This window comes from Eutrigla gurnardus (assembly GCF_963514095.1).
Source record: "Eutrigla gurnardus genome assembly, chromosome: 10".
NCBI lineage: Eukaryota > Metazoa > Chordata > Actinopteri > Perciformes > Triglidae > Eutrigla > Eutrigla gurnardus.
The window spans coordinates 28181748-28208554 of record NC_139924.1 but is presented as its reverse complement, the minus strand read 5'-3'; the positions used below and the strand labels follow the sequence as shown (position 1 = coordinate 28208554).

General features: G+C 48.0%; 1 protein-coding gene across 4 annotated transcripts; it reads right to left on the bottom strand.

Annotated features, from left to right (window-relative positions):
* Nucleotides 1-1352: 1352 nt before the first annotated feature.
* arhgap32a (Rho GTPase activating protein 32a) lies at nucleotides 1353-25665 on the bottom strand. 4 transcript variants are annotated; one of them, XM_084020180.1, is made up of 21 exons: nucleotides 25414-25665; nucleotides 18532-18647; nucleotides 17609-17633; nucleotides 17507-17572; nucleotides 16829-16920; nucleotides 16653-16737; nucleotides 12962-13189; nucleotides 12295-12387; nucleotides 11920-12042; nucleotides 11760-11837; nucleotides 10715-10796; nucleotides 10232-10381; nucleotides 9997-10099; nucleotides 9083-9227; nucleotides 8473-8555; nucleotides 6658-6765; nucleotides 6185-6544; nucleotides 5678-5826; nucleotides 5500-5574; nucleotides 4458-5045; nucleotides 1353-4300 (listed from the first exon to the last, which is right to left on the bottom strand). In XM_084020180.1, the coding sequence occupies exons 2-21, from the start codon at nucleotides 18618-18620 to the stop codon at nucleotides 2250-2252; spliced, it is 4773 nt and encodes a 1590-aa protein (XP_083876306.1). In that variant the 5' UTR covers nucleotides 18621-18647; nucleotides 25414-25665; the 3' UTR covers nucleotides 1353-2249. The 4 variants fall into 4 exon arrangements, with proteins under 4 accessions (XP_083876306.1, XP_083876305.1, XP_083876308.1 ...); XM_084020179.1 differs by having other exon boundaries at nucleotides 17507-17633; XM_084020182.1 differs by lacking the exons at nucleotides 16653-16737; nucleotides 16829-16920; nucleotides 17507-17572; ... (1 more) ...; nucleotides 18532-18647; nucleotides 25414-25665 and adding an exon at nucleotides 13882-14089.
* Between the last annotated feature and the right edge of the window lie 1142 nt (nucleotides 25666-26807).

The window sequence follows — 26807 nt, the reverse complement described above, 5'->3', positions numbered from 1 at the left end:
TTCCATTCATGAAGTTTCAATAACGTGGAATGGAACGTTAGACTGGAATAAAGAAGCAGAAAATGGATCTTTATCGTCCACTTAAAGCTTGTCGAGCTGCAGGCGGCAGGAAGACGCGTTTTTAAATTGTTCCTCCAGAATGTAAAGACTCCATTGAAACTCTAGAAAGACGTTACTTGGTGCAGCTTTAAGGCAACCATTGCCCCTCACCTCACAACCAAGGCAACACCTTTAACCTCGCCACCTGCCGGCGGTTTTGGCACCTCACGTTCCCCATCTCCACATCTGGACGCCACCAGATGCTCTGGAATCATTCTTTTTTTCTGCAGGTGAACATGGAGGCACATGGAGGCTTCATCTGGAATCAGACCGGAGACCAGATCCTGAAAAGGTCTCAAAAAGGCATCACCATGTCCAAAAGAAGAAAAAACACAGAATAAAACATGCACATGCTGCTGTGATGCAGCGGATTCATCGGCCTATAGGAGAGGAGGATTGGCTCAACATAAAACCATTTTTCTCTCATTTCCTCGGGTCTGCCCCCCCCCCCCCCTCCATAAATAATCTGCCTTCAACCTTCCCCGTTGCATAAAAATTGCAACTTGTTGGTTATGAGGGAGAACAGTGAGGATGCGCTCTGAATGCTGATGTGCTGATGAATAAACAATAATACCTCCCCCCCTGCCAGGAGACTCTTAATGGTTTCTCCCACCACTCAGCTGTGAAAGGTTTGACCGAACGGTGACGCTGGTCGTTTGGAACAAAGCAACAAACTCCCTGAGGCCGACCCCCGACCTCGGAGGCTACCTTCCAGTCACACTTTAACCCGTCATTTCAGCTTTCTGCAGCAACGAGGAGGTCACCGTGCCGGTTACCGTGGCGATGCATTAAACGCATCAAACCCAGCTTTGCTCTCGTTATATAACATCACGGAAAAAACAGTAAAAAAACAACAACTAAAACAGTCAGGATTCCTCGGCGGCGTCTCCAACAGAATCGAGGCCTCCGAAAAGCTAATCAAAGTCTGATCTCCTCCCAGAATGCAACGGGATGCTTTGTCATTCCTGCAGTGCTGCAGTGCCACCTGGTGGCGAACGGACGTCACTGTGGGGTTCACAACAAAGCTCCCGACCCCGGAGGTCAAGTGGAAACATGATTAAAGGGCAACTCCAAGGTTTTTTTAACCTTTAACTCAGAGACAAACGGCGGCAACAATTATTCAAACTGCTGCAAACAAGCAGTTGGTGGTTGTCCAGTTGCATTGTGGGTAATGTGGGCAGAATATCCATTTTACTGAATCAACGCTAAATTTCTATAAAATATACCGACAACACAACAGAGTTCAACGTCGCTGATATATCTTTATTTTTTTAAGACTTTCACTAAAATAACGCATTTATTTCATATCTTAACAGAACATCTTGGTGGATTTTGAAACTTTAATTAATAAAACAACATCATATTTTTTATGTAAAACACCACATTGTTAAAAGTTTCCCTAAAAACAGGAGGAAAGAAAAGTGGGACAAAAACCACGATGCAGAATACAAAACACACCGAGCTGGATGAGCCGATGCTGCATGTGTCGCGTATTTCGTAGCTTTAACGGAAATCATAGCACTCATTGTTATTTTAAGATTTGCATTTTACAATGTGTGATAAAGAAAAAAAGTCTCCCATTTTAACCCCCGGAAAAGTGCTGATTTGAGTATTTAGCCATGATTCAAGCTGCTTTTCTTCCAGAAGAAAGAAGAATGTATTCATGTAGTTATGAAGAGGCTTCATGTTCGCCACATTAAGACGACGCGTTTCAAACGTCGCCCTCAAAGTGCTCGTTGAAGTCTGAAGCAGACTAGAATAGAAAACAAAACGTACAGTACGTTGGCCACATGTTAGCGTCGTGTTATTTATACAAATATAATACATTTAAAACAAATGTTATTTTAATACACATTCCTATCATGAACTCATGTTAATAAAACCAACTTTAAGCTTTGTTTGTTTCCACATTAAATAAAATAGATACGTTTTCTCAACCTCCCTTTTTATTTAAAGACGAACATCGGCACCGTTTCCCTTTGAGTTCCCTAAAAAAGATGAAACCGGCGGCGATGGCGAAGGCGTGCCCCCCCCTCCCAGCAGCGACCTCTTCACACTTTTTTCAGACGCACAAAAAACACACTTTCAACACTTTCAACAGTCAGATAAAGTGCTTTTTTTCTCGACGTGGAATCCGATGAAACCCAGAATCAGTCGTAGACGCCGGCCTCTGACCTCATGGCGCCGTGATAGAACGCCTCCTGACGCAGAGCGTTGGACAGCAGTCTGTGGCCGCGGGGAGACACGCCCGGCAGATACCCGGCCCCGGCTTTACCGGATCTGCTGGGTTTGAGTCTGGGCGCGGCGTAGTAGCCCTCCTTGTGGTCGTACTGCGTGGGCCGCACCTTCGTGCTCTGAGTCCTCCGGTTGGGCTGCGTGGAGAAGGAGCCCGGCTGCTCGGGGTCCAGCGGGGATTTGGCGTGGTAATGGTAGTAGTGGCGGTTCTCTCGGGTGCTCTGTGACCTCCCCGACCTCCGAAGGATGCTGGGCTTCACGGCGCCGGTGTAGCTGTTGGTCATGAAGCGCTCGGGGTCGTGACCCCGGTTGTTGTTGTGTTCCGGAAGCGAGGGGATTTTGCGGAGCGGCGCCTGCTGCGAGGAGGAGGTCTCTTTGATCTGGATCCGCCTGGACGGTCCCGCCGGGTGGCCGAATGGTTGCCTGGCGACCTCGAGGTCGACCTGGCGAGACCTGCAGGCGTTCGGGGAAGTGGCGGAGGGGACGTTCTCCGTTCTGCCGGCGGAGACGAGGCAGGCGTTCCCGGGGTCCGACTTGCTCCTCGTGTGCATGATGTCACGGTTCCTGGCGTCGCCCGGCGAGACGGGACTCTCATAAGGCAACGCCGCCGGACGCACGTTTCTACGTTTGGATTTGACTTCCTGCGTGAGCGGCTGGTACACAAACACCTCGGCGTCTCGGGCCTGGTACACGACGGTGTCCCGGCTCTCGATGTAGAGCTCCCGGTTGACGGGGGCGGCGTGGCGCGGCGAGTAGTCGTAGTAGTCCGCCGGGCCGCCGCCCCGCCTGGAGCGCATGCTGTACGACTGGCTGTGGCGCATGGCGGCGCTCTGCTGCCGGCACGGCTCCACATAGTAGCGGGCGTTCACGCAGGCGTCGGGGAGGTCGTAGCGGTAGTCGGCGCTCTCGAACTGCTGGCGGACCGGGTGAACGCCGGTCTGGATCAGTCTTTGATACGGCACCTCCTGGCACGCCGTCTGCGCCATGTAAAACATAGCGTCAGGAGGGGGCGGGGCTTCCGCCTTCGCCAGTTCGTAGTGGCTGATCTGAGGCGCGTGGAAAGAGCGCGCCCTCCGGATGGCCGGGTGACACATCACTCGGTCTTCCGTCCGCTGTTGCCACGGGGCCGGTTGCCCATGGCAACCGCCTCCACCGAGGTGCTCGTCCCGGCGGTAACGCCTGCACTGAGGGGACGACGGGGGCCTCAGGCCTAACGTGCTGTAGTGGCCCTCGGAGGACTGCCGGTACAGGTTCTTCGGACCCAGGATGTGAGGTGGGATGGCGTCGGGCCGCGGCGCCGGCGTCCGTCCCGCTTGGATCGGCCGATGATGATGATGGTTGCTGTAGACGTCGTCGCCCAGAGGCCGGTCCTCCTCGTTGCCGTAGTGATGGAGCGGACGCGGGATGACCTCATCGATGGAGGCCGGCATGGAGGTCTCTGCCAGAACCGCGCGGAAGTTAAAAACATTGACGGAGTCGGTGTTGACGTAGACGGGTGACGGCGAGGGGGTCTGAGCGGCGGCGGGCTGCGTGGGCGTGGAGACCCCGACGCTCTGATAGGTGGGCTCTCCTCTCCCCTCCCTCCTCGCCTCTGCACTGCCTTCGTCCAGGCTGCCCGACCCCAGCGGGCTCACGTTGGGCGTGAAGTTACTCTCCTCGGAGACGAGGTGGGCGGGCAGGAAGTTGCCCGGATGAGTGCCGCCGCCGGCGGGGCTGCGTGCCACCGTTTGCCACGGAGCGCCGCCGCGGTGCTCCTGTGGGTACGCTTTAAGATCCAGAACGGAGGGCCGGGGAGGCGGTCTGTCGGGCGCCCCCGCCACCTGGTGGTCGTGTCGTCTCTGGGAGCCGCCGCCGCTGCTCGCCTTCTGGGCCGACTCGGCCAACGCCAACGCCAGCTTGCGGGCGGCGCTCGTCAGGGGAGGGTGAGGAGGGAGAACAGACACTGAACTCATAAGTCTATCTGCTCCTGGGGGGGGATAAGACAAACAACGCTACAGTATGACAGGACGAACAAAGCTATGGCGAGACATGATGGGACAAGACACAGAAGCTTTCATAAGAAATGAATATTTAAGATTTAAATGGTAGCAGCTATGTGTGGCGTTGCAGAGGATCGTACTGACCTGGGTCCGGCAGGTTCGCTGCAGGCTGGCTCATGTCGCTGATGCTCGCCACGCTCACCGGGCTGCAGTGTGGGAACGCCGCCCTCGCCTCCTTCCCGTCCGCCGGGGGGGCGTTGCATTTCTCCAGCAGCCGTGAAGAAGAAGGAGGAGGAGGAGGAACGTCAGCCTGCATCTTAAAGGATTTCTTCCTGAGTTTGGGCGACAGCGGCTTGGAGGCGACCTTCTTGGACTCCCTACCGAGGACGGGGCTAACGTCAGGGGATCGGTAGCCGCCGCCACCGTTGTTGTTGACGGGCTCCCATTCGCTCTTCCTCCATTTGCTCCCATCTTTATGGCGCGGCGGGCCGGGCGTCGCCGACAGTGGGCTGCACTGGAAGGACATGGGGTCAAAGTCTAAGCTGTAGATGCCGGCGGCCGGCGGGCAGAGGTCCAGATCGTCCTCCTGGTGCGGAGGGGATATGCACGCCGCCGTGCGGACGCGGTCGCCGCCGCTGTTGTTGTGGCTCCCGTCCAGCGGGGGGGCTCGGTGGTCAGACAACGCCTCGCTGGTGGAGCGAGGTCGGCGGGGCCGGTAGGTGGACGGTTCCCCTGGGACGGAACCAAAAGCACATGCATGTCTAACCTCCAAATCACAGACAAATCAACACTCCAGCTGCACTTAAGGTGGGCTGACCTTTAAGGTGGACCAGCACTATTCTCCTGTGAGCTTTTTTTTTATCTTTAATATTTAACTGACAGCAGGTTAAACAGTTAATTATTAATATCTCTACTCTGTTTGTTAGAACTGTAATGGTATAAAGTATCAGTACTCTGTATCGGCAAGTACTGATACTTAAGTATTTGTACTCTGTCTCAAGTGGTATCAGTGCATCCTTATTGGTCAAGGCTTCATTTATCTTTCTATTCCCACAAAAATATACAGAGAAAATGGGAATTTTTCTTGTATATTTAGGAATGGTGATTAATCTGATTAAAGTCGTTTGACAGCCCTGATATTCTCAGGTTTCTCATGTCAATCACACACAGACATAACAGTGATCACCTTTAACGTTGAGCAGCGAGGTGAGCGACTCCTCGCTCTTCGTGGATCGCAGCGTGCCGCCGTCTCCTCTTCCTCCTGCAAATTCATTCACAGCTAATTATTTCCCCTGAATCAAACGTCAGCGTGGTATTTAGGGTTTTTTGGGGGTTTCCCGGCTGAGCGGCGGCGGCGGTCTCACCTGGCAGCGCGATGCTCTTGATCTCGTTGGGCTCGCTGGGATGTCGCTTCAGCTTGCGCTTGGACACGGAGGAGGACTTGCCCAGGTGGAAGAAGGAGAGCCAGTTCCCCACCGGAGACTTCTTGGCCTTGACGGGAGGACGCTTCCCGCTGCAGCGGAACAAACATCGTCAACGCTCAAACTTAATAATACATACAACGCGTTCCGATGACCACAACAACACGTTAGTGGAATTATGTCTTCATCACATGATATATTTGTATGGCCGTCAAAGAGACGATTCAGTTGTGGAATTAACACATTTTATCGTAAATGCTTTCAGCTCTCTGGATGGGACGTTCGAGAGAGACTTAAGGTGGGCTGACCTTTAAGGTGGACCAGCACTATTCACTATTAAACTATTAAACATCTTCAATTCCTGTAAATGGTTTCTTTATATTTTCTGATAACTAAAGGGATCAGGTCTAGGGATCAGGGTTAGGGATCAGGTCTAGGGATCAGGGTTACCTCTCCATCGGCAGCTCGATGACGGTGTGGAACTTGCCGAGCAGGGCTCCGGGTCCCTCGCCGACCTCGATGTAGTCGCTGTGTGAGAGGCATGGCGTGGTGGCCGGGGAGCCCAGCTGGGCCTGGGTCCGGGCCTGGGCCTCCTCCAGGGTCAGCAGCTTGGTGGAGGGCGAGCAGACCAGCAGGGACTTGGGTCTGGACATGGTGTTGTTCCCGGTGCTCTCCCGTATGATGGCGCTGAGCTTGGTGCTGAAGAGCGCCTCCGTGTTGTTGAGGATGAACTCCACCACCACCGACTGGATCCGCACCTCCATGAAGGCCGCCGTGCCGCTGAAGCAGGCCGACTCGATCTGTCTGGACCTGATACAGAACAAGGACATCCTGTTTCACAGATCTGGACCCACAGAGACCTGCTCCAGTTCGTTGTCACGGAAACACACATTTAAAACGGTGTTGCATGTGTCAGGACTCGCCTGAGGAGGTTGGGAGCCCAGACGATAGCCAGGTTCTTAGTGTGCATGTTGGTGACGGGGCTGAAGGTGGCCAGGTGGGACAGGTGTCTCATGAGGTACTCCAGAGTCCTGCAGGGACACAAAGGAGGGTTCAGATCCGTGCTGCCGCTGATGTGACACCTCATTAAAAAGGAGCAAACCACCTGAGGAGAGTACATAGTCCTTTATCTAGTCCTCTTCATAATCCTCTACCTAGTCCTCTTCATAATCCTCTACCTAGACCTCTACATAATCCTCTACCTAGTCCTCTTCATAATCCTCCACCTAGACCTCTACATAATCCTCCACCTAGTCCTCTTCATAATCCTCTACCTAGACCTCTTCATAATCCTCCACCTAGACCTCTACATAATCCTCCACCTAGACCTCTACATAATCCTCTACCTAGTCCTCTTCATAATCCTCTACCTAGACCTCTACATAATCCTCTACCTAGTCCTCTTCATAATCCTCCACCTAGACCTCTACATAATCCTCTACCTAGTCCTCTTCATAATCCTCCACCTAGACCTCTTCATAATCCTCTACCTAGTCCTCTTCATAATCCTCCTCCTAGTCCTCTTCATAATCCTCCACCTAGACCTCTACATAATCCTCCACCTAGTCCTCTTCATAATCCTCCACCTAGACCTCTACATAATCCTCCACCTAGACCTCTACATAATCCTCTACCTAGTCCTCTTCATAATCCTCCACCTAGACCTCTTCATAATCCTCTACCTAGTCCTCTTCATAATCCTCCTCCTAGACCTCTACATAATCCTCCACCTAGTCCTCTTCATAATCCTCCACCTAGACCTCTACATAATCCTCCACCTAGACCTCTACATAATCCTCTACCTAGTCCTCTACCTAGTCCTCTACATAATCCTCTACCTAGTCCTCTACATAATCCTCTACCTAGTCCTCTACATAATCCTCTACCTAGTCCTCTACCTAGTCCTCTACATAATCCTCTACCTAGTCCTCTACATAATCCTCTACCTAGTCCTCTACATAATCCTCTACCTAGACCTCTACATAATCCTCTACCTAGACCTCTACATAATCCTCTACCTAGACCTCTACATAATCCTCTAACTAGACCTCTACATAATCCTCTACCTAGACCTCTACATAATCCTCTACCTAGTCCTCTACATAATCCTCTACCTAGACCTCTACATAATCCTCTACCTAGACCTCTACATAATCCTCTACCTAGACCTCTACATAATCCTCTACCTAGACCTCTACATAATCCTCCACCTAGTCCTCTTCATAATCCTCCACCTAGACCTCTACATAATCCTCTACCTAGACCTCTACATAATCCTCTACCTAGACCTCTACATAATCCTCTACCTAGACCTCTACATAATCCTCTACCTAGTCCTCTACATAATCCTCTACCTAGTCCTCTACCTAGTCCTCTACATAATCCTCTACCTAGTCCTCTACATAATCCTCTACCTAGTCCTCTACATAATCCTCTACCTAGTCCTCTACATAATCCTCTACCTAGACCTCTACATAATCCTCTACCTAGACCTCTACATAATCCTCTACCTAGACCTCTACATAATCCTCTACCTAGACCTCTACATAATCCTCTACCTAGACCTCTACATAATCCTCTACCTAGACCTCTACATAATCCTCTACCTAGACCTCTACATAATCCTCTACCTAGACCTCTACCTAGTCCTCTACCTAGACCTCTATGTATATTATCTATATAAATAGAAACAGAACTCTGCCTCCTGGCCAGCGGGGGGCGACGGCGAGCTGACGGACCTGTAGTGAGGCGGGGGCAGCTGCTGTATGACGTTGTGGATCTTGACGAGCCGCTCCTCGTCTGTGGCTGCAGACACGGCTTCCTGTGCAGACGGAGAGAGACGTGAGACCGACGTGAGACCGGGAGGCTGGAGGTCCAGCAGAGGGTCTCATCGGGTCTCATCCCGCCCCCCCGCCCCCCCTCACATTCAGAGCAGCTCCCTTTAATCTGCACATCCCTGCTGTTCCCGGCGAGCTCAGCTCAACGCCGTGACCCCGTTTACCAGCCGCACTTGAAACCGGCACGAATATCTCACATTGTTTCTCCAGTTTTTTTAAATCCTACACACTGTTTTATAAATGAGGGGGGGGGGGGGGGGGGGGATGCAGGAATGAGGTCATCCACATTGATGACGGCTGAATGCAAAGCGACTCATGAATGTTTATGCGTGCAAATAAACCCGACGATCGACGTCAATCACGACCCAGCGGAGGGAAAAGGACGTTTTCCAACACATGAATCGAGGTCAGTCGGCCCCTGAAGGCTCCTGATTCTCCCGTTTACGTAGTCCTGACCGTGACAGTGAACCCCCCACACAGCGACGAGGCCCTGAGAGAGGAGGAGTCTTACGGAGAAGCGGTCGTAGAGCTGGTAGGTGAGCAGCGGGTTGGGCAGCTCTCTGAAGTACAGCTTGCAGAGCGAGCCCACCGAGTGGATGTCCTGCGTGAAGACGTCCCGGCTCAGATCCGGGACCTGCTCCGAGTCAAACTCGTGCCTGGACCGGGACAGGAAGACGGAGAAGATGAACATTCCTCCCCCAAAAATAATAAATCATATTTAACAGGCAGAGCAGGTAAAGAACGTCGTCCTTAAATAATAATAACAATCCCTTCCCTTATTAGATTTCCTCTACAGATGATATGAAAAATACACTTTTAAAGAAGCTAATATAGAAAGCACTACTGGAATAATTCAGACTTGGGTGTCGTTTCATAGTTTGGCCAGCAGAGAGCGCTGTTACTTACAGCAGCCATACAAACTGATCTAATATTACACAACAGAGTGAAACACAGAGAATAAACAGAAAGGTCAAAACTATAAACCAGAACACTTTACAATAAATACATGAACGGCATGTTTTTGTTTCTCAATCAAACAGAAAGGGATTCCAGGATGTTTTAGCACCTTTTTAAGAGTTTTAAACATATTTAGACGATAATCAAGATAAAATCAAGAATCACAACTTTGTCGATGTTCATATCGTAACGCGTTCCTCTGATTTCAAATGTTTTACGTTCCATATAAAAAGTGTAAATGGTCCTTTTTGTTAACATTTTTAAATAAATAAGACCAAGAAAACAATAAGCAGGCAACTTAGATCAACTTAGATATTAATTTATGAAATGATATTGATTATTTCTTTAACTCCAGTCTATCCTCAGGTTACGGATATGACCCCGGTGCTCTGAACAGCTCTACTGATCATTTACCTACGAGACCATCGTATCAGATTCCGACCGATAAAGTGAAGTTGCGTTGCAGACCTGAGTTTCTGGATGTTGGAGGAGATCCCTGAGAGCCGGTAGATCCCGTCCGTCACGCCGTTCTTCTCGATGAAGTCGGCGCAGCTCTTCACAACCTGCGGGACTGAAGGAGGCGGGAAGCCGTTAGCAACGTTAGCAACGTCAGCACCGTCAGCTTCAAAGCTACACTTTACAGTGTTAACGTCCTGTTAGCAGCTAACAGGTAGCTACCAGGTAGCCTGGCGGCGTGGTTCACCTTCATGTCCTGAGTTGTGCAGATATTCTCCGAGGTCGCAGCCGAACACGCGTTCTCGGAGGATGCCGCGCTGACGCAGCTTCTGAGGCGGCGGCCGAGACTTCATGAAGGTCCTCAGGAACGTCACCAGCTTCCCGTGTTTCTTACACACTGATGTTCAAATAACAACAATATTCTTCATTTACACAAGAATGCAGCGCGGGTCACTGGCGAATGGAAAGGTGAGGAGACACAGGAGGAACACAAGACTCAAAGCCACCAAACAAGTTCTCAACCCTCTCAGAACATCTTCCATAAAAACACCTCCATGCAGCTCGGACCTGCCAGGAAACCACAAACACCGCCCAGCATGGCGGATCTCAGAACCCACAGGACTCCGTGTCCAACAACAACAACAACAACAACAACCACCACCACTTTAAACCCTCCTCCAGCCCGGAGCAGGTCTTTAACAAACCAGTAAGAAGACGGACTGAAGCTTACCTGGTTTGGGCACCGAGCTCTGAACGCTGGGAGGGATCTTGTCGTTTATTAGCTCGACACAGTCGCAGGGGAAGAACCCGACCTGCAGGGGGAGACAACAGGACCGGAGGGGGGAGGAGAGGATGAGTGGGGGAGACAACAGGACCGGAGGGGGAGAGATGAAGACCAGAGGGGGAGAGATGAAGACCAGAGGGGAGACGAGAGACCGGAGGGGGGAGGAGAGGACCAGGGGGGGAGAGAAGAGACCGGAGGGGGGAGGAGAGGACCAGGGGGGGAGAGAAGAGACCGGAGGGGGGAGGAGAGGACCAGAGGGGAGAGAAGAGACCAGTGGGGGTTTAGTGAGGTCGACTCTGGTCGGTTGAAGCTGCAGAAATAGGTCGTTGAACGCGAGTCGCCTCGGGGCTGATCTCAGCCGAATGATAAGCAAGCTTCTATTAGTTATTATTATTTAAATATATATATATAACTGCAAATATAAAAATGAAGCAATACATGTTCATCCCTCAGGATCAATCATCATGGGCTGTGTGTGTGTGTGTGTGTGTGTGTGTGTGTGTGTGTGTGTGTGTGTGTGTGTGTGTGTCTCTGTGTGTGTGTGTGTGTGTGTGTCTCTGTCTGTATGTGTGTGTGTGTGTGTGTGTGTGTGTGTGTGTGTGTGTGTCTCTGTGTGTGTGTGTGTGTGTGTGTCTCTGTCTGTATGTGTGTGTGTGTGTGTGTGTGTGTGTATGTGTCTCTGTGTGTGTGTGTGTGTGTGTGTGTCTCTGTCTGTATGTGTGTGTGTGTGTGTGTGTGTGTGTATGTGTCTCTGTGTGTGTGTGTGTGTGTGTGTGTGTTTGTTTGTGTGTGTGTGTGTGTGTGTGTGTGTGTGTGCGTGCGTGTGTGTGTGTGTGTGTGTGTGTGTGTGTGTGTGTCTCTGTGTGTGTGTGTGTGTGTGTGTGTGTGTGTGCGTGTGTGTGTGTGTGTGTGTGTGTGTGTGTGTGTGTGTGTGTGTGTGTGTGTGCGTGTGTGTGTGTGTGTGTGCGTGTGTGTGTGTGTGTGTGTGTACCTGGAAGCCGTGCTTCCCTCTCCACCAGCCCGTGTCTTCTTTGGGCGGCATGTCGATGACGGAGACGATGTCGCCGACCTGGAACACAGAACAACGTTTTAACGACGCGGATCACAAACACACAGAAACCGCCGTTTATCTGTTCTACCACGGAGGTCACCTCAAAGGTCAGCTCGTCCGTGGCCTGGGCCGTGTAGCGCTTGGTGACGTGAGCGGCGGCGATGGCGGGGACGTTGATGGACGCTTCCTCGGACACCAGCAGGTGGTTCCCCTTGTTGTCCACCTGGAAAACACGATAAAGGAACATTACGTTACTTTGACGAAACGAAACACGTCGTCTAGAATTGTGGGTTTTTATTTGATTTACTCGTCAGCAGCCTGATCTGAACGTCTTCCAGGTTCCAGAGCTTATTGTCCAATAATCTATCTACTAGCTTTATTATTTAGCTACTAGCTACTAAGCAACATGTATATTAACTGGAGATCTAACTCCTTAAATATTCATAGTGAACATGAAATATTGACGAGCCGATACCTCCATCCACGTCAGCACCGGACCACAGTTGATCTTGTTGTCGGCGATGGCGGAGAGGCGGGACAGGTAGGTGGCGAGCATCGTGGTTCCTGACTGGACGGAGACACGACGGAGGTCAAGCAGAGTCCTTTTCCAAACATCCAACCGTTTCATTAGCAGATAAAACCACGGAATATGAACAAAGATTCATCATTAGAACAGATCAAGATACTGGAGTTGTAGATCCGTCGTCTCAAACAGACAGAATATCGGATTTTAATCACACATCGAGATAAAACCACTCAATAAGTTGATCATAGTTATCGGGATTATTGGAAATATCGTTATGAGGAACTGGAAAAAGCCGTCGAGCTTTCAATTCAAGTCAATACAATTAGTCTCGGTGCGAACAGCAGTAAAAGTACCGGAGCCACTAATAAAATAACATTACATAGAAATAAATTAGGAATTAAATAACCCTACAACAAAGAGCATACATTGTAAAGGATACAAGACTGCTTTAAATGGTGGAGAAGTTATTAATTTTCTCAAAAAAAAGATACTAAAAGAATAAAAAATGTGTTTCTTAACTAAAAGTGAAGTGATTCCAGTGTTTGAGTGCCGTTTTAAGAGTTTTGAGCACATTTTGATGATGATTATGAGGATAATATCGTGATTATGTGCGAACCTCGACGGCGTCCCTCAGGGCGTCGCAGCGCGGCAGCTCGGCGAGCTGGGAGTAGCGGCGGTCATAGATGCACAGGTGCAGGTGTTTGTCCAGAACCCGGAAGTCCTCGTAGGATCTCTTCACCAGCCAGCTCCGAGCCTGGCAGCTGATCTGGACCAGGAAGACCAGCTCTTTGGAGTCCAGACCGGCCTTCGGTCCTTCACCCGGCTGCCCCTCCGCGAAGGCCAACTGTGACAAAGAGAGGGGGGATATTAAATATTAAATATGCTGCTGTACAAGAGCAACATCATGTCCAAACACAGGGAAACACTTCCACAACGAGCACAAAACTCAACTCACAAAATGAAGATGCATTTTTTTAAATAAAAGATAGTTTTTTAAATATAAGCAAAGCTTCACAGTCTCACTTAAATCCTGCAGCATCACAGGTATAAAACATAAAGTGTGGAAAGTGTCGGCGCTCGGAGGTTCAGATTTAGCACAGATCTCCAAAATCACACCGGAGGAGATCAAAGCCTGGAGGGAGTTTGTGAACAAGACGGGGTGGGGGGGGGGGGGGGTTGTGCTAATTTAGCACCGTTAGCTGCTCGTCCAGATACACACCGTTACACAACACACACACACACACACACACACGGCGACCTAGTTGCTGCTCCGCTGCAACGCAGACTCAAAGACTCAGAGGTTTGTTCCTGAATGATGGAAGAGGAAGCTCTCCATCGCTTGTTTGGAATAAAAAGCATGTGAATGAAATAAACACATTCAAAATATGAAACTAAAAAAGGCAAATATGTGAGAGGCATGCCTGAGCACCACTTCCTCCAGGAATACTCCTTTCAAAATAAAACTTCAGCCCCCTTTGTGCAGGAATCCCACCTGCATTATGTCATTTACAGACAAAAGCCGTCATCGGTTGTTACCTGCCGCCGTCTCAGATGCCGTCCACAGCCGGGAGGAGGAGGAGGAGGAACAGGAGGAGGAGGAGCAGGCTCTCTCCCTTTGTGTGCTGGACCTCACTTAAACAATAAATAAATAAATCCTCCTCCCCAACAAGAAGTCAAATCACGAGTTTAAAACGGCGTCCACGTGTATAAATATAATAAAGTGTAGATTCCCAGCCGCCGGACCATCTCGCCGCTCCATTCAGCAGATATGAAACGAGGATGCTTCCTGTGTGTCTCCCCCCCTTCCCCCTACCGCCGCCCTCCCCCCTCTCTCTCTCAGCCGCTCTCTATTCTCCAGTGACAAAGGGGGAGGAGGGGGGGTAAATGGGCTCACACAGATGCAGCAGCTCATCCATCACACAGATGCAAAGCTGCACAACATAGATAGACGAGCCTCCGGTTCTCTCCTTCCTCTCAGGGGGGCGGGGCTTATCTGGAGCCGGATCAGTTTGACCAGACGGCGGCGGCGGCAGTCTGCTGCGATTAGGACCCCACGAGACCCTGATCAGCAACAACCCTCCCTTCCTGTCAACCACAAGCCAAAAAAATGCATCATGGGAGATGCAGCAATGGAAAGAAAGATGAGGACATAACAGGAAAGCTGGTGTCCACTGTGTGTTTGATATTTCTGCTTTTCAAGGTCACTCAATGTGCCGCTTCACTCTGCAGACATCGTATCATAGCAACCACAGCAGCAGACAGACAGAGAGCATCCTGGGAGTTCAGCCCCAGTCCTCCATCACACACCACAGTCCATTAAGTGGCTACATGTCGGGAATCAGCCCCACGGCGTTCCATGCACAGCTCCTGTTGGTGCTGCTGCACTCTGCTGGCAAGCACACTGAAGTGCACTCTGGGTAACCAGGTGGCTAACGGCCACGAGGCTTCACCGCTGCAAATACTCTTAAATGTTAAATATACTTTCTAGACTTTGACTCTAAATATCAGCAGGTTATTAAAATCACGTTTCTGCAGCTTATGTTGCAAATTTATTACAGTTTTTAAACGTTTTTTAACATCACAAAGCTTGGTTTGGCCTCAGGCGGCAACCTCCGATTCTTAAAAGTGAAGCCGAAGCTGAAGTGCCTTAAACTGTCATTCTCTCTGCTGGCCACCAGGGGGTGACTCCTCTCTGGTTGTATAGAAGTCTATGAGAAAATGGTCCTACTTCTCTCTGCTGGCCACCAGGGGGCGACTCCTCTCTGGTTGTATAGAAGTCTATGAGAAAATGGTCCTACTTCTCTCTGCTGGCCACCAGGGGGTGACTCCTCTCTGGTTGTATAGAAGTCTATGAGAAAATGGTCCTACTTCTCTCTGCTGGCCACCAGGGGGCGACTCCTCTCTGGTTGTATAGAAGTCTATGAGAAAATGGTCCTACTTCTCTCTGCTGGCCACCAGGGGGCGACTCCTCTCTGGTTGTATAGAAGTCTATGAGAAAATGGTCCTACTTCTCTCTGCTGGCCACCAGGGGGCGACTCCTCTCTGGTTGTATAGAAGTCTATGAGAAAATGGTCCTACTTCTCTCTGCTGGCCACCAGGGGGCGACTCCTCTAACGATTGCTAATTAGCACTAAACAAAGTACAGCCAGGGCAGATGGGAACGTTACTAGTTTTGCAGGTATTTTGAATAAAGAATGTAACGTCATGAGAACATGAATATCTGTAACCAAACATCCTCAAGGTGGCGCTACAGGATGAGTCTTTAGGATCCGTCTTCTGGAGCCTGAATGTCTGAAATCAAGTCTATAATAAAAACAACGTGCAGCCACATTTAACCGTAAGCATATAATCACACACCCCACATTGTTCAGTCAGAACAGGTTTTCACTTTCATGCTGAGTCACACAAACACCAATCCTGGAAAACACGACTCGGCAGTCTCTCCAGGTTTGTTGAATCACATTTACTCGCTGGGTGACATCACACGTTTGAGTCTAGTGAATCTGGATCGCAGGTTTTACGGGGTTCCATGTGTCTGACATTAATATGATGTAATGTGGAGGATTTACACACTGCTGGGAACGGGATCACAGCTTTTTATGGGATTAATTAAATCTGCATAATCACTGATATGAACAAATTAATATTTCACAGACACAAACAGCTCGTCACGTGATCTCAAGAATGATGCTTTTTCAGACGCTAAATCACCAAAATGACCTCTGACCTCTGAGCCAATGAGCCAAGTCTCTGCTGTGAAATTCTCTGCAGGGTTCCAACGCCTTTTCCAAAGTCAAATTCAAGCACTTCTCAAGCACTTCAAGGTGCATTTCCATGCTTTTCCAGCACCTTCCAGCTGTGGTAAACTCCATATTTGTACCAATCCAATGGTCAGTATTCAGTCTACTTATTATGTCACTTGTTCATCACATTAAATGAGATGTTATTGTCCTCTAAACAACCAACATGATGTTTGGAGACAGCTTTTTACAGAAGGACCACAAATGAAAGGAAAACTAATTCCACTAACAGATCCACAGAAATATAATCACCAACTATTTTCATCATCTGTTCATCATCAAAAGGCATTTTTCATAAAGAAATGTCAGAAAATGCTGTTTTCAGTCCCTCAGATATGGAGATCTTCTTTCCTCTGTTCTAGAATAGATGTCATCACATACAACACACATTTCAAGACCTTTATTCTACATCCAAGCACTTTTCAAACCTTGAAAACACAACACTAATATTCAAGTGTTTTCAAGGATTTCCAGCACCCGTACCAGCCCTGTGTTTCCGGGTCTCACCTGAACGTTGCCGAAGTCGACGGTCTCGTAGTGGAAATGGGCGCACTCTGCCAACCGGGGGAAGTGACCTCTGGGGAAGGTCAGCCTGAAGGAAAGAGAGCTCCTCGTCAGTATTCAACACCTGGATAAGAGCTCAAACATCCCATAATAAGAATAAGAATAATAATGTCACCCACTTCTTCATGTTCTTGACCTTCATGCTCGCCGTGCTGACGCAGGAGCGAAGCAGCGGCTCGGCTGGGAGCTCCGTGATGTCATCACTCCTCACCTGTCAGAGGGCAGGCGAGAGAAGAAGAGAGAGAGAGAGTGTGAACAGCTGGTAGTCGTACGTCCGTCAGCACGGACAGATGTATGATGTCTACAGCGTTAAACTGAAGTTTCGGGTTCCTCTGAGGATACACTTCAGACACCTGAAAGCTTAATAAGCGGAGCGAAACAACAGTTGGATTGGACGGTGTTCAGGCTCCGCCCACTGCAGATTCACATTTATATTTCAGTCTGTTGGGTCTAAGTGACGGGATTGATTTATTGATCTCTGTGGAGAAATTGGGTTTTATTTACATTACAGATTTCTTTTTGTTATTTATAATTTTGCCAATATGCCAATATTTGAGTGCATTGAATGTTAAAGAATTATGTTGAATGAAGAATAAATCGACTATTTCCTTAGTTTTCCCTGTCGTACCGAGCCAGTCGCCCTCCCAGTAACGACCCGAGTGGCATGGTGTCATAGTGACATCATCGCGTGAATCACCTACACAAACCGCCGCTGCTGCAGCCTGACGGCGGAGGGACGGTTGGCGTTACCACGCTGTGTTTTGTGTAAGTGCTGAGTCAGAGATGTGGGCGTGTACCATGAGACTGCATGTCTCCGGTTTCTCTGCTGGAGGATCGCCGTCGGCGTCTTTGTCGTCTTTGTCGTCTTTGCCGTCTTTGCCGTCTTTGTCTTCTTTGTCCGGGTCGGCAGGCGGCAGGACGTCGCTGCACAAACACACAAGGATTTAAAAAGAAACTAAATCAGAATGCATAAAATCAGACATGCAGTTTGGTTTAAATACACCAGAGGGAGCAGGTGAGAGATTAAGTCATAATGTGTGTCTGGGGCTGCAATCATGACACTGCACCAGCATGTTGCATGAGGTCCGTGCTCGAGTCTCTGAATATACTCGCAGGGAAAACACTAATGAAGCCTTGTTTCCCCACTCAGATCCACGGGAACCAATCACGTGTCTCGCTGCGGCGCCCGGGGTCAACGAGAAGCCGCGGCTTTTGTTTGCAAGAGCTCATCTATTCAAGAGCCATAAAGGCGATCCACCCACGAGGCCTTCACAAAAACCCTCACTTCAGAGGGGGGGGGGGAGAGGGAGAGAGAGAGAGAGAGGGGAGAGAGAGGGGGAGAAGAGAGAGGAGAGAGGGAGGGAGAGAGAGAGAGGAGAGGGAGAGAGAGATAGAGAGGAGAGAGAGGGGGAGAAGAGAGAGGAGAGAGAGATAGAGAGGAGAGAGAGAGATAGAGAGGAGAGAGGGAGAGAGAGAGAGAGAGAGAGGGGGGGGGAGAAGAGAGAGGAGAGAGGGAGAGAGAGAGATAGAGAGGAGAGAGGGAGATAGAGAGGAGAGAGGGAGATAGAGAGGAGAGGGGGAGAAGAGAGAGGAGAGAGGGAGGGAGAGAGAGAGCGATAGGAGAGCGATAGGAGAGAGAGGGGGAGAAAGAGGGGGGGGGAGATAGAGAGGGGGGGAGAGAGGGGGAGAGAGACAGGGCCTTGGACCTGTCTCTCTGATGAGAACAGACCGGTGTCGCTAAATTACAACGTAAACGTAAAATCCACGTTTTCAGCCGCTCCTCACTTTGATTCATCGCGTGCAGAAAAAGGAGTCGACTCACCCCTCAAGGACGTCACAGCTTCCTGGTTGATGCTGGGGTCCTGAAGCAGCGTTCTCGATCACCGCGGCAACCACACATCCAGCCTCCATGACGCTGCCCGACTGCGACAGCACCCGCTGGAGAGACACGTGAGAGGAGGGGGGGGAGGGGGAGGTTAGAAGACGATGTGGAGGATGGGAGGAAGAGAAGCCAACGAAGCCACCAGACGACGAGGACGCTCGAGGCGGCGGCGAGCGGCGACTCAAGGCTGCGAGCTCAGACTGTAATCTGCAGTGACATCATGCTCAAAGCTTCAGTGTCGGGCTGCACATTCATACCATGCTTTCATGAGGATATAGAAATGTGTATTTATTTTCTCTGTTCCTGATCCGCTTCGAACGCCTTAAGTTGTAAAGTGGTGATGTCACCAAGTAACTCATTAGCATAATACCCGCCCAGCCACTAGTTAGCCCCGCCCTAAAAAAAAGCTTGTTAGATGTTGAGAAAAAGAAGGTAAATGTCTTCGTCTGGACTTCTAGACTTCATTTCTGACAAACACACTAATTAGTCGACCAATCAGAGCAGTGGGCTTTTTGGGAGGGAGGGGCAGGTAGCTGGAAACAAGACGTTGTCATAGCAACTTCCTTGGAGGAATAAAGAGGGGCCAAAATCCAAGATGATGACGGCTAAAAAGCCGGACTAGATGCTTCAAAACCGTATTCTAACCAACGTGGGACGTCACCATGACGACGCCCACTTATTACACAGTCGTTCAATCCAGATGGTCTCATATTCAAGTCGATGATGTCATTCTCTTACTCTTTAAAAAACTGGATCCAGACGGTTTTAATGATCTAGAAATGATCAGAAAATCAAGATGGATTTCAAGTCAAAAGCTTTTGTATTTTTATAAAAGGTCCGCAAAATAAAACAGGTTCACAGGATCAGCCGAATCTACATGAACTCACTGAACCTCTAGACCACCTTAAAGACGACCCATAATGCAGTTCTGCTTCCTCTCTCTTCCTTCAGTGTGTTTATTGGTGTCAAAGCCTAAAGTCCAAAGGGAGTTTCCTCTCCCGCACAGAGACTCATGAACCGCGTCGAACGCCTCAATTCAAATCTTTAGAATTGTAAAACTAGTGATGTCATCAAGTAACTTATTAGCATAATATCCACACCAGCCGCTAGTTAGTCCCGCCCTCAAATGAAGCTTGTGTGGAGAGGACAAACATAAATCATAAATCTGAAGTCTGAAATGAAGTCTGGACTTCTAGACTTCATTTCTGTCAAACACACTATTAGTTGACCAATCGGTGCAGACTGGGCTTTTTGGGAGGGAGGGGCGGGAGGTCAAACAGTGATCCTGATGGGAAAAATGAGATTTTTTGAGAATTAAAGCATGTAAACATGTTCTAATAGGAACCGGAAATACAAGTATGAACCAGGAAAAGGAGAATAATGGATCTTCTTTAATACAATATCCACTAAGGTGTGTTATGCATCATTAATTCATATTTAGGTAAATAATAAGACTTAGACCATTAAGCCGAACCAGCATGAAAACCTGCTCACTCCTCACAGAACGGCGTAAAAAAACAAATAAAAAGGCTTTTAATCAGCCGGCAGGATGTTATTGCTCACATGGTGCATATGAAGATTAAACAGCATCGTCATATTAACATATTACCCGATACGACAACAAACAGTCTAACAGTAAGAACCCCAGATATCGGCACTCCCTTCTGTTTCTATGAATGTGTTTCCACCTTTACAACTGCAGTGTGTTTACGGTCAACAACGTGAAGGAATGCCCCGACGAAGACGAAACCAGACTCTTCCTCCGACCCTCCACTCCTCTTTCCCACAACTGGTTTCCAAACGGCCGCTTGGCGTTAAACAACGACTTCGGGGCATGTGGGCTCGCCGTCACGCCTCGGAGGTCCCGCATCGTGAACAAGAGTCCCTCTGAGAGAACGGGAGGTTGTGTGTTTTCACCCTCTTCTTCACTCAGCAGCTCCAGTGGATTCATGAAGCCCCGGCTTGCTGCCCCCCCCCTGGCTCGAAGCCTTCGCTGAGTCGCTGTTGACTTGCTTTCCACAGAAAACTCCTGACTCAGCAGAATGTTAGACAGGCAGGGATGCCGGATCGGACTCTGCCGCCAGAGAGCCAAGCGATTACAGGATGCAAATGTTTTTATTGTGTCGCGAATAAGACACACATCGGGTTTAACTCAATGTTTTGTTTGTTTTTTTGGAAAAACAAGAAAATAAACTTTAATAAGATGATCATAAATCATAAAATCTCCTGGCACTAATTAAGGATACATAATTATTTTAAATTAATTTTGTTTTGTTTTATTTTTCACTTCTTTACCATAACAAGCTTTAACCCTAGAATGAAAATTCAACTGTTTTTTGTTGTTGTTGTTGTTTTAAAATCACGATCTTGGTTGATGATATCGTATTTTAATAGATTGGGATATAAAAAAGTTATCGGGATTAATCGTAAATATCACTTAAAAAAGCAGTTGAACTCACTATCATGGCAGAAAGAAGGAAAATAGTCTTAATTAAAAAATAAACGATGTATCGTGGAAAGAAAACTGCCATTTTTGTATTTATGGTTTATTAATGCAGGGAGACTTTATAATGTGTGATTTCCTTATTATTAAATTGTTTGATTAGTTGTTTAAAAAAAAAAACTGCAATAAAAACATTTGTGCTGACGTGACAGTTTCCCATCGCCGGTGTCGCGTCATCGTGATGTGCTGCCTATCTTCACCATCATCATCATCATGTGCTGCTGACGGAGGCCGAGTCGCCGCGATAAGGAGAAAATGTAGCATGGTTGCACATCACGACGCTGACCTCGCTGATTACATCCCAGCAGACATCAGAGAGGCTTTTCAACAGGAGGAACACGTTGTACTTTAGTAGCTGCCTGGCTTTTTGTGAGTACAAGTACATCTAGGTACTTGCTGATACTAAATAAGAGTATTGGAGTTCTAACAATCACTTCATGTTCATCAGAGAGTCCGGACTTTCTGGCTGTGACTTCATTAAAATGCAACGTGACGCTTTTGTTCGTTTTAAGATTGAACTTTGTGTTTCTCCGACACAAACAGAGCCGTTTGCATTTGACACGTTAATAATTAACCGTTTAACAATGCTGTCAGTTAAATAGTTAAAGGATTTTTTTTTAAAGTGGAGAGGAGAATAGCACTGGTCCACCTTAAAAGGTCAGTCCACCTTAAGTGTTCCTGAGAGTTGCTTAACTTCGGGGCTAACCTACCGTCACTTTAATTATCAGCACACGAGAACTTAGCTTGTGTCTACTAGCATTTATTTACACGAGTCACGACAAATAAAATGTACCCACAATGCACTGCAGCTGGGTGGCTTATTAGGCTACACTGATGAGAGGTTACCATGACGATGTAGTTGTATTAGCCTACCGCAGATTTATCGGTATCGATAAAAAACAATTTAGAGAGAATATTATTTAGAAAATACGACTAGAATAATTCCTAATTGGCGTCACTACGAACTTTGGCTAGCAGAGAGCGCCATTACTGGTCTACTACTAAACAATACAGAGGACCAGAGTGCCGTCATCGTAGCCAAATACAGCTGGAGTCAAGAAATGTAAGAACTTAAACATCTATATATTACAATAAAATGTTAATACATTAATGGCAAAAACTTAAAAAGCAATTGAATAAGCAGGCAACAGATAAAACCAGGATATTCTTTCCCATAAAAGTCTGTTTTATAAGAGCCTAAGAAGATATGATTGATTTCAAAAATAAAAATAACTGGCAGCAGCGCCATAAACCCCGTATTGGCTGGTCTAGCGAGTACAGGATGATTGGAGCCAACATCGAAGAGCTGAAGACAACAGAGCGGCAACGTATGAAGTTCTTATAGCCAACGAAAAGTAGACTATTTCAGAAATGCCCCAAATAGACGGAGCTATAAAAAGACGAGGCTGTCGCAGCTGTAACGGTTTAAAAAGTCGTTGTCGGCGGCGGCGAAGAACGGGTGTCGCATACCGACGGCTTTGTGCTGCAGCACGGGGCGAGAAGAAACCAGAACAATGTGAAAACCAGAGCCACGAACTCCCTGACTCGGCTTTTATATGGTTAAGTAAAGTGTGGCTGCAGCTCTGAGAGAGACGACCTGCTATCCGATGGCCTACATGGCCTTCTAAAGGGAACTAGGGCAGCCGAGACGACAGCACGGACCCTTTGTGAAACCGCTACTGGCGACGAACGGCGACTTCCTCCCATGAAAGGAAGGGAGGAAGCCAAGCAGAGACACCTTTTACTGTCTGACCCACTTTGTTCAGCTGGTTTATGATCGTATGAGATTAAAGTCTGGAATGTTTGAGACGCACAACAACGTCATCATAAAAGATAAGCCAGCTAATTGGAGCAGGTGTTGTGGTGACGTCTGGTGTGTCATAATCTATGATGGGTTTTTATTACGCAGCTGCAAATACCTTTAAAAGGTCAGAGGTCAGACCTGTCGGCACCTCTAACACTGCAGATGAGTCCTAATCCAGCAACTGAGACCGACCCATCTCAAAGACGCCTCCTCTTCCCTTCAGAGGATCCAACTGATGGATCCTTCACGTATCCCAAGATGCATTGCTGCAGCGCTGTGGATGATGATGATGATGATGATGATGAGTGGATTTTTAAATCAACATGGCCGCAGATGCATGAAAATATGAAAAGAAAAAGGATAAAATATGATCTCCATTATAATCATATAATGTAAGTTACCTCTTCTCTACTCAACTGCAGCTGGTTGCTAGGCAACGGGAGCAGCAAAGGTGACTTGAACAGGAAATCCATTTATTTATGAAGGGAGACGTTATGATTCATTTTTATCTTATCTAAGGATTGTTTTTCGCACACAAAAAAATAAAAAACTAAGAAATGTTGTGCAATAAAAACACTAGTTTCTGAACTGAATGTAAAGCGATTCCAGGATGTTTTTGTGCCGTTTTAAGCACATTTTGATGATTAAATCGGGATAATATTGTGAATGTCCGTCATTTTGGTCACCATGCAGTTAACAAAACTAAAAATAAAAAACAAGCAGCTGCATCTTCAGCATGTCTTTGATTGTTGACGCATATTTAAAAAAAAACAGCACACAAGCGTCGCCTCGCTCACAGGAAGTGACGAGTAAAAGTAAAGTTGCTCTCTCACTCAGTGGGAGAGAGAGAGAGAGAGAGAGAGAGAGAGAGAGGGCCTGCAGTTGCCATGGTAACCTCTCTTTCGTCCATCACGACTGGGGAGCTCCTCCGTCCGGACTGACGATGAGTTAGCAGCGAGGAGGGGGACATGTTCAGAGGAACCTTTGACCACGAGCCTTCGTCGTCGTCGTCATCATCATCATCATCATCATCTTCCTCTTCATCATCAGACTGAGGCAACGACTCCGGCGCCACAATGCTTTCATAAATCAACCATTTTAACTGGAGATGTGTCACTCTTTTCACTTTCTGGGGGGGAGGAGGAAGAGGAGGAGGAAGAGGAGGAGGTCACGTGATCCTATAATCTTCCTTGAAATCTAGACGGTTTCATCTCCTGCTGTGTCACAGCTCTCAGTCGTTGTTGAGTCACAAACGAGCGACTAGAAAACAGATTAGAGAGCAACAAAGACCCGAATCATCAGCAGAGCCTCCGGGAGGAGAGCTGGAGGCCGTTTTAAGCACAGATGTTCTTCCTCCAAAACACGGAATAGATGATGAAAATAAAGATGAGTGAATATTTGAGGATTCAAAGCTCTACTATCCAATGCAACATCATCCCTGCAAGTACTACCCCTTTGTGTACTATTGTACCACATTACATCATACCATAGCCAACTCCTACACACTCGTCCTGTAACACTGTGGGCCTCACAGATTATGTAAGGCTGCATTATTTTTATTTCTCCATTCATTTATTAAAAATTTGGTGTACAAACAATTAGAAAAAAGATTGTTCCTCCAGGCCTCATTCAGTCCAAACAACGCACAACAACAGGAAGATATTCTGGGATTTTTTATTTGAAAATGACTCATCAATTATCAAATTGTTATGTTGTATTTACTTTTATGTACAATAATATTTGCTGTTTTGGTCCAGGCTTTAACTGTCGATTTAATAGTTGTTCATTAATCTGCTTACTCCAATCTTTAGTCAATAAAACAGGAGAAACATTATATTATGACTTCATATGTGTAATTAAACATCAAAATAGTTGCTCATTTAGTTCTCTATACTTCTATTTCTGTATTTTGGATACAGGCGCCAACTAACGATTTAATATGTATCGACTGATCTGCATTCTCTATGGTTTAGTAAAAGATATTTCGGCTTTAAATGTTAAATAGTTGCTTATTTTTATCTTTTGTATCCAAATTATATTGTGTATTTAATGGTGTCAATCTGCTTCGTTTAGTCGATAAAACAGAAAAAACATTAAGACATTTTTGGCTTTAAAAAAAAAAACTAAAACGTTCAAATCTAACCTCAAAATGGTCGCAGATTCATTTCCTGTCGACTTCCTAATCGATTAATCGACCAATTTGTTTCGGAGTATCCGTGATAAACGACCCAAACTTGTAGCTTATCGCTCGGTTACACACACACACACACACGCACACACACACACACACGGAGTGAAAACGCAGTAAATCAACGCAGCGACGCAACAATGTATCGGGGAAAGTTGACCGGCTCCGAGACCTGTTGGGCCCCGAACACACACACACACACACACACACACACACACACACACACACACACACACACACACACACACACACACACACACACACACACACACACACACACACTTCCACGGTGCTCGATGGAGCGTTTTCCAGCGGGGCTCAGCCTACCTGTAACCGCCGTCTAGGCTCCGCAGCTCCGAGCTCCTCCGCGGGGAAACATGTCGTCAGCGTCCGGCACACGCGCGGCTTCCAGCGGCTCGTCCGCTGCTCATGTCGGGCTAGAAACTATGCGACATCGCCGAGGCGGCGTGGGACTCACTCCGGGGCGGGAGGGAGAGAGAGAGGGAGGGAGACAGAGAGAGAGAGGAGGAGGGGGAGACGCGGCTGGTTGCTGGCTGGCTGCTGTGTGTGTGAATCTGCACTCGACGACGGGAGCGCGCACATCTGATCTCGTGCCCGCGCCCTGGATATTCTAGCCCCAGGGGTTCCCAGACCTTTTTCAATGTCAGGGACCTGAATGTGAGGCAGGCGTGACAGTGCATGCGTGCACCCGCCCCCCTGCTGCTGCTCCCCAACATCTGCTCCGCTGTGTGGTGTTAGGTAATGCGTGGTACAGCATTACATAACGTGTGGTGGTGTAGGTGGGGTTGCTACTGTAACAGCGAGGAGTGAAATCACAATAAATCATCACACAGATAATGTGAAACACCTGCTGAACCTTCAATCCGGATTAAAGTCGAATATTAATCTGCAACGTTGACTGTTTCATCATTGGTTGGAGACAAATGGTTCGGCCATCTTCTGCAACCAGTGAAGGAAGTGACCATATATGGACTGTTGGAGGAGCGACGGGTGGATCTGCAACCTTACTGGATCTGGATCCATGTGGATTCTGGTGTGAAGCTGCTAACAAAGTCAGCTTCTAATTCAAGGTCAACTTTACAGCTAAGTGTTAAAGTCATCTTAGTAGCTAACTAGCATTGGTAGCGTGGTAGCGACCTGTCAATCAGCAGGTAAGTCCCGCCCCCTAAAGCATCCCCTGCTTTCTGGTCTGGTGGACTCTAAATGGACCATAATGTACTAAATGAACATCATGCTGGATTGAAGAAGACTTGAAACTAGAGATTGAGACCATAAACTCATGTTTACAATGTTTACTGAGATAATACATCAAGAGAGAAGTAGGACCATTTTCTCATAGACTTCTATACAACCAGAGAGGAGTCGCCCCCTGGTGGCCAGCAGAGAGAAGTAGGACCATTTTCTCATAGACTTCTATACAACCAGAGAGGAGTCGCCCCCTGGTGGCCAGCAGAGAGAAGTAGGACCATTTTCTCATAGACTTCTATACAACCAGAGAGGAGTCGCCCCCTGGTGGCCAGCAGAGAGAAGTAGGACCATTTTCTCATAGACTTCTATACAACCAGAGAGGAGTCGCCCCCTGGTGGCCAGCAGAGAGAAGTAGGACCATTTTCTCACAGACTTCTATACAACCAGAGAGGAGTCGCCCCCTGGTGGCCAGCAGAGAGAAGTAGGACCATTTTCTCATAGACTTCTATACA